The sequence below is a fragment of the Cyrtonyx montezumae genome, unplaced genomic scaffold, assembly GCF_038088225.1.
Source record: "Cyrtonyx montezumae isolate F1298 unplaced genomic scaffold, pur_monq_1.0 scaffold_8, whole genome shotgun sequence".
NCBI classification, from domain to species: Eukaryota; Metazoa; Chordata; class Aves; order Galliformes; family Odontophoridae; genus Cyrtonyx; species Cyrtonyx montezumae.
The window spans coordinates 100,317,517-100,337,307 of record NW_027072089.1 but is presented as its reverse complement, the minus strand read 5'-3'; the positions used below and the strand labels follow the sequence as shown (position 1 = coordinate 100,337,307).

Here is a 19,791-nt window from a genome sequence, read left to right as displayed (position 1 = left end):
CTGAAGCATTTAACGAGGTGCAGAACTAAAAACAACAGGGCTACACAGATTGAGGCAGGTTGGTAAAGAATATGGCATGAAGACAGCTGATACCTTCAAAGCCCGCAGCCCCAGGCTTATGCCAGAACTAGACGTGACTTGTGTCTGTGCTTCATACGATACCGCCAAGCATCCGCCCCAGGGCTTTCCTTCATGTTTAAATCATGAAATGCAATGTAATGCTGACAGCTGCCTTTCAGAGAGACAGGAGAGGAGGAGGGAAAACATTTGGGTGGGCTGAGGCAGAGCTGTGCTCTGCTCTGTGTGCCCACATGGCTCTCATGCTGCAGCTCAGCCTTGGCGAGACATGCCCATCTGCCTGCCATGCCCAGGAAGAGAGCACATGGAGCTGGAACAGGGAGTGACCCGCCTATGATCGGGGTGCACAGCAGCTGCTGCATCCGTGCAGAAGACAGAGGCTGTCATGGGGAAGAGGAAGAAATCCAAACTGCGGGACCTCATGGAAGATGGTTGGTATCACAGAGAGATGATTTCAGTTCAGGACTTTCCAAGTATACCATTCTGCACCTCTCAAGGACAGTGCAATTTCAGTTGGCTCACAAAGGGAAATTTTGTCAATTTTCCAAATTTAAGGAGATATTAAGGACATTGCTTTAGTAAAAAAAAATAGTGTGTAATCAATAAGGAATGCTCTGCCAAGCTTCTCTCTCACTTAGAAAACCCCTGTGTAAAGCATTGCATGTGCAAATCCCAGCAACAAGTGAAATTACTTCTTTGTTCTTTGTCTTGCAGTTGGAATAGAGATCGATGGAGAAGTCGAGAGTGACTCAGAGAGCGAAGGTAACCTAGAGATTTAAAAACATGGTCTTGCTTGAAATACAAGAGGTGATATCTTTCCTTTTTCTCTCTGTGTTGTGGCACACAGCAGTAACCATTTTGAGAGCTGCTTGTAAGCACCCAGATTTCTCCCTTGAGGTTTTACTTGCCATAATGACATATAAAGCAATACTCTTAAGAAGTTTGCCCCCTCATCCATGCTTTCATAGCCCACGTCTCTTGGTCATCACCCCAGCTGAACAGTTGTCGAGTCGCCCTGCAACTGCATTGCACCACATTGAGATTCTGCCAGCCCCGCTTTCAGTGCACACCACTGTAATACATAGGTGTCTTGATTAGGCTTGACCACAAGAAGATAAAAACGAGAATGTCTTGGAGAGAAGTTAACAAAAAGAAATAGCTAAGGGGTAAGGTTATAATGCTAAATAAAGAAAGATAGCTTAGAGGTAAAATCGTAACGGCACCAGATAGATGATATGAATAGATAGGCAAATGCAAAAATGGTTCACAACACGTCTGTAAAGTCTATACTATCCATTAAGTGTGAGGAATTAATTAGAAAATAGAAAAATGACTGTTTGTTGTTTTTCTTTTTAAACTATATTCACCTTTCCCATACAGGCAAATCAGAAAATAAGATAAAACTAACAAATGAATGTTCCACATTTACCCAAGTATTTGCTAGGCTGCCAATGAAAACAGTGATAGCTGACTGCAGAAAACAAATGGTTTTTCGAAGAGAGTAGGTGGTCTTTTGATCTAAATCAGCTGAGATTTACTATCACATAAGTGAAATCTAACTACTGGCCTTTAAGAAATGAGTTAAAAAATTCTTCTTCTTCCCAATGACAAGTATGACTACCAATCTCATTTAGCAAGCAAAAATGATTTGCTTGTTATTAATTTCTGTTAATCAAAAGACATATATAATTTTTTTGGTAAATTAAATGTAAATGTAAATTAACCAAAAGAAAAATGTAAATCCTCTGCTTGCATTTTCCATTCCTTGTAGGCTACTCACCTTTTACTCTGAATCCCACCCCAGTCCAGTTTCCTTCTTCCATTACAATTTCTCCAATGGTGAACAGAAAAATCCATGCCAAAATTACAAATTTCATTTTTCATGTGAACACTCTATCTTTTTTAGTTAAATTTGGGGAAACTAGAAGCTAAAAGCATCTGAAAATCTTACTACTGGTTTTAATGTGCTTGAATGGAGTATTTTTAATATTGTGAATGAATGAAGGGATGGAATTTTTTGAAAGTTACTTATTTTCCCCCTTTCCATTGCATTCCACAATTAAATCACGTTCCACTTCAACCCTTCAAAATGGAAGTGCCTCTGAATCTGTACAAATTAGTTTCTTTGTTTGCAATGCCAGAGAGAATAAAAAGTGACACTTCTCTTGATAGAGACTTCCTATAAAATGGAAAACTCAGAGAACCGTAATCAGAGAAACGTAATCCTGCCCAAGCTGCACCTTTTCTCTACTTTAAAGTAAACAACTTCAAAGAACCTTACACCAAGCAGCACACTGTATACTGTTTTACTGACTGCAATTTCTGTTTCCACTGCCTGGTGTGCTTAGATGTCATGATAATGTTCATGCTTTCTAATGAATCGGCTTTTGCTTTTGCAATGAATTTCCAATTTTCTATGGTGACACATGCTAAAAAGAGCCCACTATCTTAAATGGGAGCTGTATGTGGCCCTTAGGCCACCAAGGTAAATGAGTATCTGTGCACTGCCTTCCCTGGAGATTGCACAAGGCATCCTGCTGGCACTTCTCTGGTGAATCTTTATGGTGTCAACACGGAAAGCTAAGTATTTCTCAAAGTGCTTGCTGTTCCACTGTTGGTTGGGTTTTTTTGTTTTGTTTTGTTTGTTTTTATCCCTTGCAGAAGACGATGTAAAGGATGAGAGATCTCAGAAACAGACCCGCAGGGAAATTGTCAGAGCAAACAGACTTGAAAGGAAAAAGTCACAGAAAAACAAAGAAGAAAATGAGAACAAAGGGGAAGACGATTGTCCGCAACAAAGCAGAGCTTCTAGGAGGAAAAATCGCCGAACAAAAAAAAGAGATGGAAAAAAGGAAGGAGAAGGAAGAGAGAGAGACAAAAAGGCTTCTTCCAAAGATGAAAAGGAGACAGAAAATAAAGAAAAGAAATCAAACACGAAAGGAAAGGAGGAGGAGAACAAACAGAAGAAAGGCAGGAAAAACAGGTAATTTGGCGATCCCTGAGTAGTGTCAGGTGACAAACCATGAGCACAAAGCATATGGGTCATAACAGAAAAACCAAAAAATGCAAACATGTTACTGCTTTCCAAAAGGTTGAAAAACATGAGTGTAAAATGCCATGCAGCCAAACCTTTTCTAAATTCTTCTCTTGTTATTCTTTGGCAGACAGGGTCAGACTCACACTACAAGGCAAGCACTCTTAACCAAGACAGCTTAAATGTCTCAGATCAGGGTACATTTTTTGTTAGCCTATTGAAACAGTAAGGTTAAAAGACACCTCTCACATTTTCAGTGCTACCCCAAGCCACATCTGGCTTATCCCAAACATGAAAAACTTCTCTCCAGAGCCAGCTCTAGCTCTAGACAATGCTTCTGCAACTGCAGTGAGGTCCAAAGCACAGTGTCAAGTGAATTACATTGGCTGGGTGGGGACAGCAGTCCCCATGGAGGGCAGAATCCCATCCTTGCACACCAGCCATTGGCTCTGCACATTGTACTGGGACCTGCAAGATTCTAACTCCTGTCAGTTTTTCCATTTTGTTCCTTAATTTTATGTCTCTTCCAGTGCCTCTTCCAACTCTTCCAACTCATCTAATGAGGAATCACTGTCAGAGGAAGAGCTTGCGATGTTGATGGAGGAGGTGGAGCAAAAGAAAAAACTCATCTCCACCATGAGAAACAAGCCCTGGCGAATGATGAAAAAGCTCTCTGTGCTCAGGTACTGGAACCCTCCGGTGCTGTCAGCTGCACTTTGCCTCTCCCAGAAATGGCTTTTTTGCTGCTGTTACCATAACACTTCAGACTTGGAAAAGTGACCAGCTGAACCTGGTCATCCTATCTGGGATTAAAGGATCAGAGTTAAAATGTGGAATTTGATTTTCAGTCTCTGTAATCTGAGAATGGACAAGGTGCAAATCTGTTCAACTGATATCCGCCGCCAGGTCATTCTACCCTTGTATTTAAAACCAAGCGACTCAACTGCTGTCAGTCTACTTGTTAAAGCAAACTGTGCCTGCTTTGCTTATTCATGCCCATTGTTAGACAGAAATCAAAGCAGCAGGGTGGCGTTACTTCAGAGTTCCCAAGATGGTGCTGTGCTTGGTAAAAAGAAATAATGTATTATTTGCAGATGTTTGTGGAGCAAAGATAACTGCTGCCCACAGGGAAAGGCTCATCAAAAACAGTTCCTATGTCAAGTCAAGTTCCAGATCTTCTGATTAAAAATAATCTGAAATTCCATTTCCACCAGGAGACAATTTCAGCTTTCAAAACAGCTCTGTAAGGTACATGCAGCCCCACAGGGACATGGGGCTTGCCAAGAGGCTGCCCAGGGCTGCAGTGATGGGCTGTGAAGAAAGGCAGTCCCTATGTGCCTCTGTTTGTCTTTAACATGCCCAAGGCCAAGATCTTCATCTTCCCTTAGCACTGGGAGCTGTGAACACCAACAATTATTCCTAAAAATCTGTGTAAAGCTCTGTACACCTCAGAGTCTAAAGTTTTGCAAGAGAGAAAAACAACAACAACAACGAGGAGTATTATTTCTGACATATTCTATGTTTGGGGTAAGACCCTGTCTAAAATTCTGCCAAGGATCATGTTTCGCAATGCACCTCCACCCTTTCACCTTATCCCTGGACTATGGTAATTATTTCTTCCCTCCAACAAAACTAACTGAAATTGTTGCATTGCCTGCACAGGCAGCTCTAGAAAGGCTCTCTGAGGGCTGCATATCCATAGTGATTTTGGTTGCACAAATTCAGCCATGAGACAAGAAAGGATTAGCCTTATTGCACAGATGAGGAATGCAAAGGACAGAGAGTGAAAAAATGTGATCAACACTTCCAAATCTAATGTTCGGTTTGCAATTAAAGTCTCAAGTGGTTTTTTGAAGGTTATGAACTGAATTAGTTGATTGATTCTACCAGGTAGAAGTCTGTCCTTCTCACAAGCTTAGGATTGCAAAGGATCTCCCAAGTTTTTAAATTTAATCTCTTCTCGTGGCTTTTTTTCAATCACACCAATAAACAGCATAATTTTATTCACAAACTCAGCATACCCCATCTACCCTGTTTGTTTCTCCCTGTTTCCCTTGGAAACCTATTCTGAAACTAATTTAAATTTCCAGTCTGATTTTACTCCAGACCAGCATACACTCATTTCTCAGGCACTGTTGTGCTACTCTCATATTCCCATGGAGGTGTATGTGGAGGAATATTCTGCATTCTCTTTGAGGTTTCACTGGAAAATATTATTTTCTTCTTGACCAATGCATTAGCCTAGAGAAGCTATTGTAGATATGCTGAGATAAGAGAGGCAGAGGTGAAAAGCTAAATACCTCCTTTGTTCTTTCAATAACGTGCACTTCTTTATTTTCCAACTAGGGAGGCACAAGCTTTTGTTGAGAAGTTTGAGGGAGCCCTGGGAAAAGGGAAAGGCAAAAAGTTGTACGCGTATAAGATGATGATGGCAAAGGTAAGCACTGAAATGATGGCAGAGTGTGAACTGGTTATGTATTCAACGTATTTTCATCAGTTTATCAATTCACAATTGGCAAAAGAAACATAAAGATTTAGGGATAAATCTTCCTGTCCACATTCAGAAAAATACTAGTCAGCTTCAAATCTATGGTGATGATAGAAAGAACAGGAGGAAATCTCCCCTACCTTAATCTCATTGCCACCTTCCCTAAAGTAAGGGAAGGACTGGAGAAGAAGCAAAAAGCACAGTTTGCATTCTCCAAAAATGCTAAACTGAGAGACTCCCAATGACAAGAGGGGCCATGCAAAACTCCTGCACTACCACATGGACTCCTGTAAAATGTCATCCCCCTGGCTGATGCGGAGACAACAGAGTTAACAGCAATAGTATTTTAAGACTGGTGTTGGTAACCAAGTTGCATGTTGCCATGGAGATTATGTTGTGAAGGGCAAATGAAGCCAGGCCTGAGCTGATGGGAATTTAGTTGCTTGTTTGATGAGGAAGGATCCAAGCTCAGGATTTTATCAAACTAAAATTTGTTTCAAACAGAGCTCTCCATTAATTCTTTCAGTTCAGAGGTAGATCTGAATTTTCCACTCCCATACAATATGATGAAATTACAGGGCAACTACAATTTTCTAAAAGGCTTGGAAGGTGAAAAATTCAGATAAAAGAATATGAACATTTTAGGGGGCTTTGGGATTGAAGGCAGTTTCTGAAGTAGTTCAAAAGATCAGATCCAGAACAGAGATTTTGCTTTTGACTTCAGGACTTTACACACACTTCTAGTAGTGCTTGCAAGTCCTGGCATTACAAACCCCTCCAGGCCAAGCAGCCTCCCTCTTCATACCTCTCTGCTCACAGCTGTCTTGTCTTTTTTCAGAAATGGGTGAAATTTAAGAGAGACTTTGACAACTTTAAAACCCAGTGCATACCCTGGGAGATGAAGATAAAAGAAGTGGAGAGTAAGTAGAAGTCACTTCATGCTGTGAGAGGGCAATGAGACATTTTGTAAGGCAGCTTTTCTTTCATTCAGACCACATTCTGGTCCATAGGTCCCCACTCACCATGGGCACCAGTGCTACAGAATGAACACAATACCCTGGCCAGCACCAGTCTCCTCCTTCATTTCTGCTCTTCACCATCTGGAGTGTCTTTAGCAATACTTGGAGAAAGAACTGTTGGTAGATGGCTCTAGGTCTTGCTGTAGACAGTTTAAACTCTCCTAAACTCCTAACCACAAAGTGTCTTTTGTTTTAAGGTCACTTCGGTTCCTCTGTTGCTTCCTATTTCATATTTCTGCGATGGATGTATGGTGTAAATCTTGTCCTTTTTGGATTAATATTTGGACTGGTCATAATTCCAGAGGTAAGTACTTAATTCTATCTGTAATATCTTGCTTAATATAAACATGAGACTGATGGCTTGAATAAGGATTTGTAACAGACAAAGCTTTAGAACAACAAAATGTGTGAGGATGATTATTTACAAAGAACAACTTGTAAGGAGGTTACTGAGATAGGAACAAAAGTTGCATTGAAATCAGTAGCTCTAAAATGCTACTGAAGATACTGCCCGTCCAGCAGTTAACACAGGAACACATAGACCTAGCATGAGACTATTTTTTACATTTTGACTAAACTGAGAAACGTTGCCTAGGAATCCTCCTAGGTACAAGCTCAGGTATGCAAGTACCCTAAGAAATCAACTGTGGTCTTAAACAGATTAAGAAAATCCCAATGACAGCATGGAATCTTCCAAATATTTCCTTCACATTTCTGCATTGTACAAATCATTGTAGAGATAATGATGTAGGACTAGTTACTCCTGTGTAATTATGAAGGATCAGAGCTAACACATGCAGTGCAGTCCTCACTAGATGTGTTGAATCCAATTTTGCCAAATGTGCCTTGGCTCAAGTGTTCATAGGCTTCAGCATAAGACCTTGTGGAAAACTGGCCAGATTTCTGATGAAATGAGCCAATGGAAAAGTCCCTGCAGGAGCCCCTTTGGGCCCTCCGAGGGGCACAACCTGAAGATGATGGCCACAACAGAGCCCTGAAAAAGGAGCCACCAAGGGGAGAAACAACTGATGTCTCAAGTACTTTGTGAAGTACTTTGTTTGGGGAACTGTCTATTTTCTGTATTCCTAATTCTGACGATTCACAAGGATGAGTTTTATTTTCAGATTCATGCACTCCTCTCTGTACTTGGAAAAGGAAAAGGATTTCATAGCCAACTGTATATGATCATTTATTGAAGAATTTTTTAATACAGACATTATAGTTCTGGCTAAATTATTTGGTACAGCCTTTAAAGGCTGTGCAATCCACAAAAAGTGGTAGCTGTTCTGTTCAATGCAGAATTTTATGGAGCAAAAATGCAGCACAGAGACCCTCCTGAGTACCATGCTTTTGTTCTCCTTGATGTGGTTTTTCAAGCTCTGTTTCCTCACAGAGCAGTGACAAAGCCATTAGCACTGAAAAATACAAATGTACTTGGTGGAGAACTATACATATGGTAGAAAACTAAATAGCTTTATATAATTTGTTTTTAAAGAATGCAGACTGTTACTCATTGCCTACAGAGCTGTTACAATATGGAGAGAAGCTGGGAAATTTAATCATAAATGATTTAAATAAATTATATAGCCCAAAAAAGTGATAGACAATATGCTAAGATCTTTCTGGGCTGAGAATACTGAGATATTTTGGCATGGGCACCAGTCAGAATCTGATAGTAAATATGTTACTAACTCTCCACAGCCCTTGGTATTCTCTTCATGAACTTAGCTGCTGAACTTGCTGCAAGACCTGCTGTGCATGGTGCCATCAGGAGAGCTGAGTCATGAAAACTGTTCTTTGTGTCATTCTCTCATACGCTCCTTCCCCAAACCTAACTGCCCTTCACCTCACCTCAAGACCATTTTTTCAATTCCAGACTGTGTATTAGAGAATCTACCACAAGCTTGACCCAGTGCTCTTGACTTCTCTCAAAGGAAGAGTCCTGCATAAATAGATAAAAATAATCCCTTTTTTGCATTAGACTCACGAAATTCAAGCAAAGAAGCCTCATGCTAAACTAAGGACATTTAAACTGGAAGTGTTCATGGAAGGATGTAATTCATTAGCAAAATATCTCCTGTGCAAAGGACGTGACCAATGAAAGGGAATACCTCTAGTAATTCAGGTGAAATTAATTATGAATATTTTGAACTGTTCTTCAGGTAATAAGGAATAAAATATAGACTAAATCAATCAAAATAAAATCAAAGGGGATTTTTAAAGGAAAAAAAACCCAACCAAAAAATAAAGTAAGTAAATAAATAAAAGGTCTGTACAGTCTCTTGCTAAACATGCATCACTGTTATTAATGCTTACTAGGTTCTGATGGGAATGCCGTATGGGAGCATGCCAAGAAAAACCGTACCTCGTGCTGAACAAGCAACAGCTATGGATTTTTCTGTTCTTTGGGATTTTGAGGTAAGTCTAAGAGCGTTAATCATAAGAGACCAATAGAATATGTAGTAAAATCCTTCAGAAGTTAGAGGAGCTACAGGGATGAATTTGTCTCAGGCTAAATTATCAATACAACCATTTCTTTTAGAAGATGAAGAGATGCCAGCTGCCATGAGTGGCAGATAGTGCAGATCCCCAGAAATTTCTGCCAAAACAGCATGTGCACATGCAGGCACATATGTATGGATTTGAATTCTCTCTACCAATGGGTTTCATGGTGTGTCTTCTGGGCTCAGTGAAATTCAGGGTGTCAAAGTAAAGTGCACTGAGGCCAGTGGATTTGTACAGCTCCACACTGAGGGAAGTCCAAGCTATACCCTTTTATCTACACAGTATTTTTATGAATGAAGCACTAGGGCTGATGTTAGGTTTTTATATGAGCATCATTAGAAGCCAGGGGCAATGTAAATTGCCCAGTTGTGGGCTCACATCACATTCATAATTTCAAGAGGAGAAGCACACAATAAATACATTTCTGCTGTATTTTAAACCCATGTAGAACAAATATTACATCTGTATCATCAACTCAGATTCATAGTGTAGGCAGAAAACATCTTCCTACACCACAGAGCTTGTTCACAGCCTTTGGAAGGGGATTATCCCCCTTACTGCCATTCCTGTGTGCCAGGGTGAAGGGATGTTCTTATCTTATCTGAGAGAGCATGAAATACACAGTCAGTAAAAAAAATTATCTTAGATGAGGCAGTACCATCACATCAAAGAGCAGCTACAAAGACCTTCCCACCTCATGCCTGTGGCTGAGTATACCCACCTGCATGACCATTCTGATACCAAGGGCTTGGTCCTGCCAGCTCCTGCTGTACAGACACACCAGCTGCACACCTGGCAAGCTTGAGAAGCAACCTTCAACTATGGGTTATCTTTGCACAGCTGAACTCTCTGCAGCCTGAAAATGTCAAATTAAGACATTGAACAGAGGCTTTGAAAATGGATGGACATTTAGTCCAGCATGCTCCATAAGAGAGGTGCAGTGGGGTAACATATTTCAAGGCAGATGTAAAATGATAAGCCAATACTGCAAACCTGAAAAAATACATTTTGAGAGGAGCCAGGGAAAAGCATGCTTTGGCAGAAAGAGATCATATCATGGGTTTCCAGAGGAGAGGAAGGGAATAACTCTCACCTGACACCGTGCCTCACAAATGGAGCTTAAAGAACATGCTGTATGATGTGTAGAGAGAGATTCATTTTTCAGTCCTCACAATTTGATAAATCAAAAAGATAAAAGATTAGAGGTTCCAAGCTGAGAAAAACTTTCACTAGTGTCTTCCAGGAACATCATCTTTATCTTTCATGAAGTTTTTTTTCATTACAGCTCTCCAACACACATTATACATAACATGCTCCAAATCCTAAGGAGATGTGCTGGCTGTCATAGGCATGCTGTACTTCCCCAAGCTGTAGTCAGCAGCATCAGAAGAAAAGCGTGCAAAATTATCCTGTACCTGTGGCTCTGCACTTTGTGTGGGATGTATGTGCAGCTCAGGTTGCACCCAGGGATACTGAAGACACCTCTAAACTAGATCCAGTGCACAGCCTCCAATACACTTTTCAAGTGATGTCTCAATTTGGCCTATTCCAAAACCATGACCAGAAGAGAGCTTGCTCAATGATCATGGGCAGATTAATCATCTATGCTTAATTTACAAACTGAAAGGCACAATATGCAATGATACATACCAATTTGGACAAGATAATGACAAAAACAGGGAGAGATCAGGTTAGATCTGCACGCTCTTTGAATGTCCCATAGTTCATACAGTAAAAATAGGTCTAGTTGAGACAAGGTGGTTGTTATTGTGTCTGAGCTCTGCTTTGCACAGAAAAGAAATACTTTGATTTTAGTCTTTAGTTGAATTTGCTCAGCAGGTGGTGGCCAGTAAAAGGAATTAAATCTGCAGGGTACCAAGCATCTGCTGCCTCCAAGCTGACAGGAAAAGTTCTGTCTCGTGGTGGGAAGCCCCTTTACTACAGCATTTCTACAAGATTTGAGTGTTTGATACCGACTTAGAGAAGCAGGTGGGCTAAGCTACAAAGAGTAATAAGGAGGTTTTACTGGTAAAGATGAAATAGGAATAGACAAAAAATAGATGTTAGTTTTGATCCTGTATCTTCTGATACAATTCCTCTTCTTCTTCTCTCTTGGAGGAAGGTAAGCAGGGCACATCAATGGCTCTCAGAGATGATGGGACAGCAAACAACTCTGAATGATATGCCAAAAAAAAAAAAAAAAAAAAGAAAAAGAAAAGAAAAAGAAAAAGAAAAAGAAAGAAAAGAAAAGAAAAGAAAAGAAACCTGCCAAGCTGATTTTCCTAATTTTAAGTTTTCAATTTTCACCAAAAACCTCTTTCCTACAGAGGAACAGCCACATGGCTTTCACAAAATTTTGTTTGCTTTTCCTCTAGGGGTACATCAAATACTCAGCACTCTTTTATGGATACTACAACAACCAGAGGACAATTGGCTGGTTAAAATACCGGCTGCCAATGGCATATTTCATGGTTGGGATCAGCGTGTTTGGCTACAGCCTGATGGTTGTTATAAGATCGTAAGTATGGCAGTGCTACTTCCCTGCACAGCCTACGGGGGATATTTCCTATCTGGGTTCCTCCAACAGCACAGCACTCAGCCAGGTCCAGCTTCTACAGGTAGAGCACAGAAAGCGCTTCATGCCTGCTGGGCTCCTCTCTAGTCTGCTTCATCCCTTCCTCCAACATTACTACAGGGCTGCCTTGCCAGTAGAAGTTGTACATGAAGGCACCAGGGCAGCAGGGATGCAGCTGAGACTGCTGCTGAGCCTGTCTCTACCAAAAATAAAACCCTCTGTCTGTACAGAGGCCACACTATGGAAACGTTATCCTTCCCTTGTAAGAAAGGAGAAAACACCAGATTTCTATTGCTGTCAAAACAGGTCCTATTGCTGTAGAGCAGAAAGAGCCACATGAGCCTTTGCCTGGAGTGGGGCACGGGGATTTGCTTTATATTTGGCATCAAATGGCATCTGTTGACTCATCTTTCTTGAGGGGCTGGTGCTAGGAGCCCTAGCAGGACTTACATAAGGATTTCAGGGATCAGACAACAGAGAGGAAATGACAGAAGCCATATCTGTTCCTATGCTGATTAACAACAGTAATCCTTTTCCTCTCCTTGCATGATTTGCTGCAAACAATTTTGACTCCAACAGTGTGCAGCTATCAAAATATCACTAAAATGCTGTGTTGCAGTGAGCATACTGGACAGTAGCAGTGGTTTTTGACTAAATTTAACTAGCTAAAGGTAGTCACTATCATTAACCCTACCCTAGGGCCCAGAGGTGCTGTAAATAGGCTTTCTTCATGCAGTAGGTGGTGGAAGCATTCCCTAGCCTTCTTTCGTCATCCATATTAGCTTTTCTACACATTATAGATTTTAATACAAGGCCTGTGTAGCTCCAACAACCCCAAATAACAGTTCATTTTGTCCTCAACCTTCACAGGATGGCACGCAATGCCAATGAAAGCACAGCAGACGGGGACGATGACAATTTTGTTTTCAGCTGGAAAATGTTCACGAGCTGGGACTACCTCATTGGCAACCCGGAAACAGCAGACAACAAGTTTGCATCCATTACCACCAGCTTCAAGGTAATCCCTAACCAGCATTTCTCAGTTCACTTCTGGAAATGCTCCCAGCATCTCTTGAAAGCATGAATAGCATTTCCAACAACTGCCTGCTCCTCGCTTTCCTTTACACATTCATACCAGCTCATGTAAGGAGAAAGCAATAAATAAAAGAGCCGTCAGTCAGCATGTAGCTACTTGATCTGGAAAGTAACTTCATCCAGTTTAACCTCATTCAGAGCTAATGCTCCGTGTAAAACCCCAGAGAACAAGGACTTGATGGCACCCTTGTACACAGATAAAACCAGAAAGATTTTTGCTAACATGCATGAAACAATTTTTGAAGTGTAACACAGCTAAGGCTTACAATGTTGAGTAGGAATTAGCCACAGAATTTGCTCTTAAAGTACCATCTTCAATATAGGCATCACAGTTCTAATTTACACTTTGTAGGGTAGGAAAACGCCTGATGTTGCCTTTGACTCATTGCTATGACATACACACTCCATTTCTGTGAGCATCTCTGTTTTTTCAGGAATCTATTGTGGATGAGCAAGAAAGCAACAAGGATGAGAATATCCATCTGAGGAGGTTCCTGCGGGTCCTGGCCAATGTTCTCATCATATGCTGCTTGTGTGGGAGTGGCTATCTCATTTACTTTGTGGTGAAACGCTCACAGACATTTTCAAAAATGCAGAATGCTGGGTGGTATGAAAGAAATGAGGTATGGAAAATTTAATTCCAGCTTACTGCTGCAATAATGTTCCTTGAACATTAGCATAAGTGTTGCCCCAGCCTGAAGATGGCATCCAAAGCAAAGAGGTTCCCTGCCACAGCCTTGAAGTCCCTCTGAAACCTTATGCTTGTGTTAGGAAAAAAAATTGGTCTCGCTGAGAGATTCCAGGACAAATCTGTAACTCCTGAAGGCAGGAGAAACTGCTCTCACAATAAAAAGCAATAGAAGTCAGTGCAACTTCAGCAATTGCATTATTAATAACATAAATGCCTCAACCTCCAGTTGCATATTAATGCTCACAAACTCTGTTGTACTAGAAAGCTCTCTAGGTGTTGAAAATGTCCATAATCAGAAAAAGTTAAACCCAATCTTTTTCATTTCTAATGAATAACACAAATAAGTTTTGACAACCTACAGAAAAAAAAAAATCAGTTGTCAAAAAATCTTCCCGTGTCTGATTTTGGAATGAAATACAAGAAGTTGTTTCTACCTATTCAATGTATACTTTATCGTTATGTATCTATATATCAAAGCCAAATGAAATTCAAAACAATGTTTTTTCATAGTTCCCTCAGAAAACTCTAAGACAGCTCACAAAATACTTATTTTGATTTATTTGAGTCAACATTTCCTAAAGAGAAAAAATTACTAGCAACTGAAACTTTCCTGTTGACAACTTAAGATCTGCGTGTACACAATTCTGGGTACTGTTTCCCGCTCAGGAAAGAAAAATAAAAGAAAACCCACTTGGCTGAGACTGAACCTGCTGTTGGCTGTACAGACACAGTCCCCTTTGGGTCAACAGGCACTGGATGGCTTTAAAGAAAAAAGACAGAGCCTTCAAGTCATGCCTTAACTAATGCTGACATGTCAATGGCCTCACTGACCACAATGACCCAATGCTTTGCACCACACAGGAAAACAAAAGTCAGACTAGGACGTATTTTCTTGGATTGCAACACTGAATCCTTGATGAGCTTGCATTCACATTCATAACTGCCTATCAAAAAGCGCAGGTGCTGAATATGGTAAATAAGTATTAGCATCAACTAATTATTTCTATGCACAAGTATCAGCCAAGCCTCACAATTCCTCTGAAACTAAAATAAGCAACTAGGAGCTGATGCAGGCAATAGCTTGAGGGATGTGAGAAAACTAAATATGCATGAGCTTGGGCTGACCAGGAACAAACTTCTCAGAGCTCATCCCTTTGAGATAAGGGCAAATATGCTCCCGCAGGAGCTGTGCAGCCAACACACTAAGCCAAGCTGGGAGTTGAGCTCATTCTGGCCCCCTCTCCTTCATAAAACCTTCAAGAAGCCCCAGCCAGTTGCTGACAATTTGCTGGCAGCATCATGTGTTCCTTGGTCTAAACCTTATTACTGTAATTGGTTGCTGTTAATAGGGAGAGCAGAGACTAATTTGGTGGCACGCTATCACATAACACAACTTTCTTCCCATTACATGCTGATCCCACTTGTGCTACTCTGCTCTAATAGAAAGTCATTTGCTGATGGTAAAGACGTTTGTCAGCTTTCCCCCTGGTGAAAGCAGTGGTCGTGCTATAGGAACAGCTAGCACACTTAATTTTGATAACAGCTCACACTAACATAGTCGATCTTGTTGCTGTTAGCAGTAACCTTCTCATCTGACAGGTTGAAATTGTGATGTCCTTGCTGGGCATGTTTTGCCCTCCTCTGTTTGAAACTATTGCCACACTTGAAAACTACCATCCACGCATCGGCCTGAAGTGGCAGCTGGGGCGCATCTTTGCCCTCTTCCTGGGAAACCTCTACACATTCCTTCTGGCCTTGATGGATGATGTCAACGAAAAAGTAAGGGCTGAGCTGAGAAGCCAAGTTTCCTAGCAATTTCTAGAGCTAGGGGTGATCGCAGCACATCTCTTCACCCTTCGCAGCATCTCCTTCTCCCTTCCCCATTTCTCTCAAGCATCAAGCTATCCCAGAGAGTGGTTGAGTTGGGTTTCAAGAATAGCTGCCAGGGACTCAAGAACATACTCATAGGCCTGTCTCCAACCAGCCTCTAACTTCTTTTTATAGACAAAAAAAGAGGTGTTATAGTCTCCTATAATCACAGACTAATAGGTGATCTGACTTTTCTCTGACACCATTTGCAATTTCTGTTAATGCAGACCCCAGGGATATAATTTATAATCCTCTTCCCCTGCCATCCCCTCCTTAGCATGATCCTGGTAGAGTGTTGCAGGCAGATAACTGCTGGAAAGGATAAACGTCTAACAGATCCACAGGAAAAAAAAAAAAAAGACACAATTTTAAGCTAAGAATAAGAGGAATTGAGGAGATTTGCTCAGCCCTGAAGAGCGATGAACAAAGCGAGGAAGGAGGACTGCACAGAGGTGCCTCCACATACCTAGTCCTGCTCCCTTGCTTGCTGTGGCCCCCACATCATGGCTCATGGCTCTTGCATGTGCAGGGACAAAGTCGCTGGCTCACCAAAACTCGCAGCTTCTGGTCTGGAAGGGCTGTTAGTTTTCTTTCTAGTGCAACTCTATTGTAAGCAGTTTCTTGTATTAGGGGTGGTAAGTAGTAGAGAAGAAAGGGGAATACATTAGCATCCTTTGGAGACCCCATGTTTTTGGCTGTGTGCCTCCATTGCAGCTGGCTGAAGAGGATGTTGTGAAGAACATCACGCGCTGGACACTGCTTGGCCACTATAACTCATCCATGGAGAACAGCACTGCTACCCCACCTCCCCTTGACCCTGCAGATGTGCCCAGGGGACCCTGCTGGGAGACGACCGTTGGCATTGTAAGGAATCTGTTAGGTAGCAAATCTCTGGGATTTTTTAGGATACATTTTTTTTGTTGATGTTTTGATGTTTCCAGGAGTAAATTTTCCATGCAAATGTCATTGCCTTCCCAACACAGCAGCACCAAGGTAACATAAATCCTTGGCTATGGTTCTCAAGCTATGGCCGTGAAACCTCCAACATACACAGATCTGTAGCACTTTTTACAAAGAAATTACCCTTCAACTCTCCTGCTTTGGGCACCAAGGAGTTCTTCAGAATAGAAACTCATAGAATAGCCTGGGCTGAAGGGGACCTCAAAGATGATTGAGTTTCAACCCCCCCTGCCATAGGCAGTCACCAACCACTAGACCAGGCTAGAATAGGTCACAGGCATAAAACCACAGTAATATAGAGATTTCTGTGACAGCACAATTAAAATTATCCTCCATGTATTTATGTTTTATGCCAGCATTATTGCGACATTGGCTTTGTGCTTCCATTTTACATGCTGCCAAAACACAAAGTGCAGTCCATAACACTACCATCAACCATTAGGGCTAACAGCCATAACACAGCTCATCATTCCCAAGCACAGAGGTGAAGTTTTGCTACTGCTGAGTGCCTGAAAACAGGTAGGGCCTTTGCATAGTGCATGCCTTTGTAAAGGTTACAGTCATGTAAACTGAAATGTCTTTATAAAACGATCCTGAACGCACTGCTGAAATTATAGGAGCTAAATGGTTTTTTTTTGCAGGAGATTGTAAGGCTCACTGTGTCTGATATCCTGGTGACCTTTGTAACCATCCTGGTGGGAGATTTCATCCGAGCTTGCTTCGTGAGATTCATGAATTACTGTTGGTGCTGGGACCTAGAGGCTGGATTTGTAAGTCAATGTCTTGTTGAGTCTTATAGCTGAGAAGCCAGAAGTAATTTAGGGCCATATGTTCTAATATAACAAATGGATTGATTTTGAATGATTCCAGCCTTCATCTAGTTTTACTTGATAATTTAATTGGTGTAGGCAGAATCTGCATCACTTCTCTGGATCAGGCAGTTTCATTCCAGAAAATACCCTACAAAAATACAGTTCTCTTGCTCATAGCAGGACTTGAAAACATGAAGATGAATTGAAAAAAAATTAACCTAATATTCATATAGCCATTATAACCCCAAAACTTTGGGTCCTTCTATATTAAGTTTCAGTTCTCAAAGCCCTATACTTTCCTGTACTCTGCAGGAAGTGGGATGTTACTCAAAGTTTTCTGATCTGTGCTGGAGTTTGACACTGTTTCTGCTGCAGTGGAATAAGGAACTCTTCCTTCCCTTCTCCCAGGCATAAAACACAAGAGTGCTGAACTCTATGATATTCATAAAGGCTACATTACCAAAAGTGCCAGCACTGAAGCTCTGCAAATACAAACGATGAAAAAAAAATCCACAGTAGTAGTAATAATAATAATAATAATAATAATAATAATAATAATAATAATAATAATAATAATAATAATGAAAAACAGATGGGTTAAGACAGAAAAGCAAATACCTGGAAATAATACAATTATATCAGAGGACCCACTGGCTACCTATCCTTCTGGAAGGGTTTCCAAAAGAAGTCTAGAGAAGAGCAATGAGGTGGGCTTTGCAAGTGCCTACTCTACCTTGATCAGACAAGGAGAGCTGGGAGTGGGCATTTTGCTGCCCATGGGGCTTTTTGAATTTATTCTGGAGGATGCAGAGAACGTTTCCTCTGGTAGGTGGTGGAATTCAGTGCCCCCTCACAGCTCTCACTACATGTGCTCACAGATCTTGTTCTCATTTAAGCTTCTGTTTTTCTCCTCCAGGCCATCCCTTTGCCTCACTTTGTTAAACACCTTTCTTTTTTTGGATGCTCTTCCCAAAACAACCTTTAGAAATATCACAAAAAGTTTTCTTCATTCTTAGGAATATCTCCATTTTACAAATAGCTGGAAGTCTCTTATGTACTGCAGGAACTCCTTGATTTATATATTTATAATAAAATAATAATAACAATAACAAACCTAGATATCCATTTTCTATCTCTCAGTGAAATGGAAAAGATCTGTTTCAGAACTTCCCTCTCTCAGTCTTCCTGGCTTTCGGCCCAAGCAAGCTGCGAGGTGATGTTGCACTCAGATACGAGACCCATCCAGCATCTACCAGGGGATGAGCCAACTAACACACTCCAGCAGATTGCCTTTTGCAAATGAGCCATCTAATCCACTCAGAGCTCAGAAGGAGCAGGGCAAGGCACTTAGTTACTAGGAGTAAGCAGCAGAATGATGTTGCAGCCTTTAACATAGAGCTATTGCTAGAGGATTTGCAGTGCAGTCTGGCAAAAGACAAACTCTCACACCATATGGCTCCCACAGTAGTTACAGAAATATGAAAGTATTGTGATCTCACTATTCCTTTTCTCCTATACCTTTGAGAGATTACTCATGGTGCTATGCATATTACTCCATCAGAGCTTGAGTAGGGTTATCTTTTTAAGCCCCTGCTCAGGAACAAAATAGAGGCACAGGATGTTTTGGCAGCAGCTATCTAAACCAACCTATGGCTACTACACAGTTATATATGTGTCTTCTAATGCTTGAAGGGCTTTTCCTTAACCTAGCCTTCCTAGAGAAACTTTGCTTCCCTCAAAGCAGTAGAGACATTGAAAGCTTTTGTTATTTTCATGTCAAAAAACAAGCCAGTATCAATATCTAACTGAAGGTTTAAAGTAGAAGTGGGGCAGAATCAAAAGAAAGAGAGAAAAAAAATGTAATATTTGTACCCCATTTCTTCCCACAGCTGAGAACATTCAACTCAGCATGGCTCTGACTAAGCTTCTTCTGAGTTTTCAACATAAAAGCCAGACTTGTTAGAAGTCAACTTTACAAAACGTAACAGTGTGAAGTACATGCAAAGTAGGTCAAAAGCAGACACACTTCCCTGGACATTCCGAACACATGAAGTCATTACCCATTGTCTTATTTTAGAACTATGTTCTGTACTGTAATAGAAAAATAAATACCTCTCAAGAAAACAATAACTTTACATATAGTTTAAACTGCCAGAATTGACCTGAATTTTGTATGTATTAAAGCAGATATATATATAAGAGAGTAGCTATATCATAGGCAAACCTGGCAGAATAATAACTTATAAAATGACAAGTACTATCAATAGATTAGAGCTGCCTGTTCTGAATTTAGCACTCGCATCAGACAGGCTGCTCCACAGAAGGCAGTCTTTTAACTACGGAGTAACATAGTGCAACATGCCACCTGATACTGACCAGGTTAAGTATTCCTTCAGTTTTCCCTTCCCATGCTTTGTGCTTCTGCTCTACAGCAGCCTGATCCCCCAGGGTCTAGCGACATGGATATACATATCTGGTGTATCATTTGCTTGCCAGCTCATCATTATGGGTGGTTAAATATTCAATATTTTACTGAGGTGAAACTGCAAGTCTGCAGCCAGATACACCAGCTGGTATAAAATCTGGTCCTGTGCCATGACTCCTTTGTTTAGAATTGCCATTATTAGTAGGGAGGAGATATAAACATAGAGCAACTCTAAGTACC

The 19,791-nt window shown here is 40.9% G+C and overlaps 1 protein-coding gene across 1 annotated transcript in view; it reads left to right on the top strand.

The window, feature by feature from the left end:
- The first annotated feature begins 463 nt into the window (after positions 1 to 463).
- The window catches only part of TMC2 (transmembrane channel like 2), a 30,149-nt gene continuing 10,821 nt past the window's right edge, over positions 464 to 19,791 (top strand). The window contains exons 1-14 of the mRNA XM_065752783.1: positions 464 to 509; positions 793 to 840; positions 2,740 to 3,061; positions 3,643 to 3,795; positions 5,459 to 5,549; positions 6,439 to 6,520; positions 6,817 to 6,923; positions 8,939 to 9,037; positions 11,500 to 11,642; positions 12,570 to 12,717; positions 13,229 to 13,417; positions 15,085 to 15,264; positions 16,069 to 16,218; positions 16,956 to 17,084. Coding sequence (XP_065608855.1) covers positions 464 to 509; positions 793 to 840; positions 2,740 to 3,061; positions 3,643 to 3,795; positions 5,459 to 5,549; positions 6,439 to 6,520; positions 6,817 to 6,923; positions 8,939 to 9,037; positions 11,500 to 11,642; positions 12,570 to 12,717; positions 13,229 to 13,417; positions 15,085 to 15,264; positions 16,069 to 16,218; positions 16,956 to 17,084 — 1,887 coding nt within the window. The remainder of the gene's footprint in view (positions 510 to 792; positions 841 to 2,739; positions 3,062 to 3,642; positions 3,796 to 5,458; positions 5,550 to 6,438; positions 6,521 to 6,816; positions 6,924 to 8,938; positions 9,038 to 11,499; positions 11,643 to 12,569; positions 12,718 to 13,228; positions 13,418 to 15,084; positions 15,265 to 16,068; positions 16,219 to 16,955; positions 17,085 to 19,791) is intronic.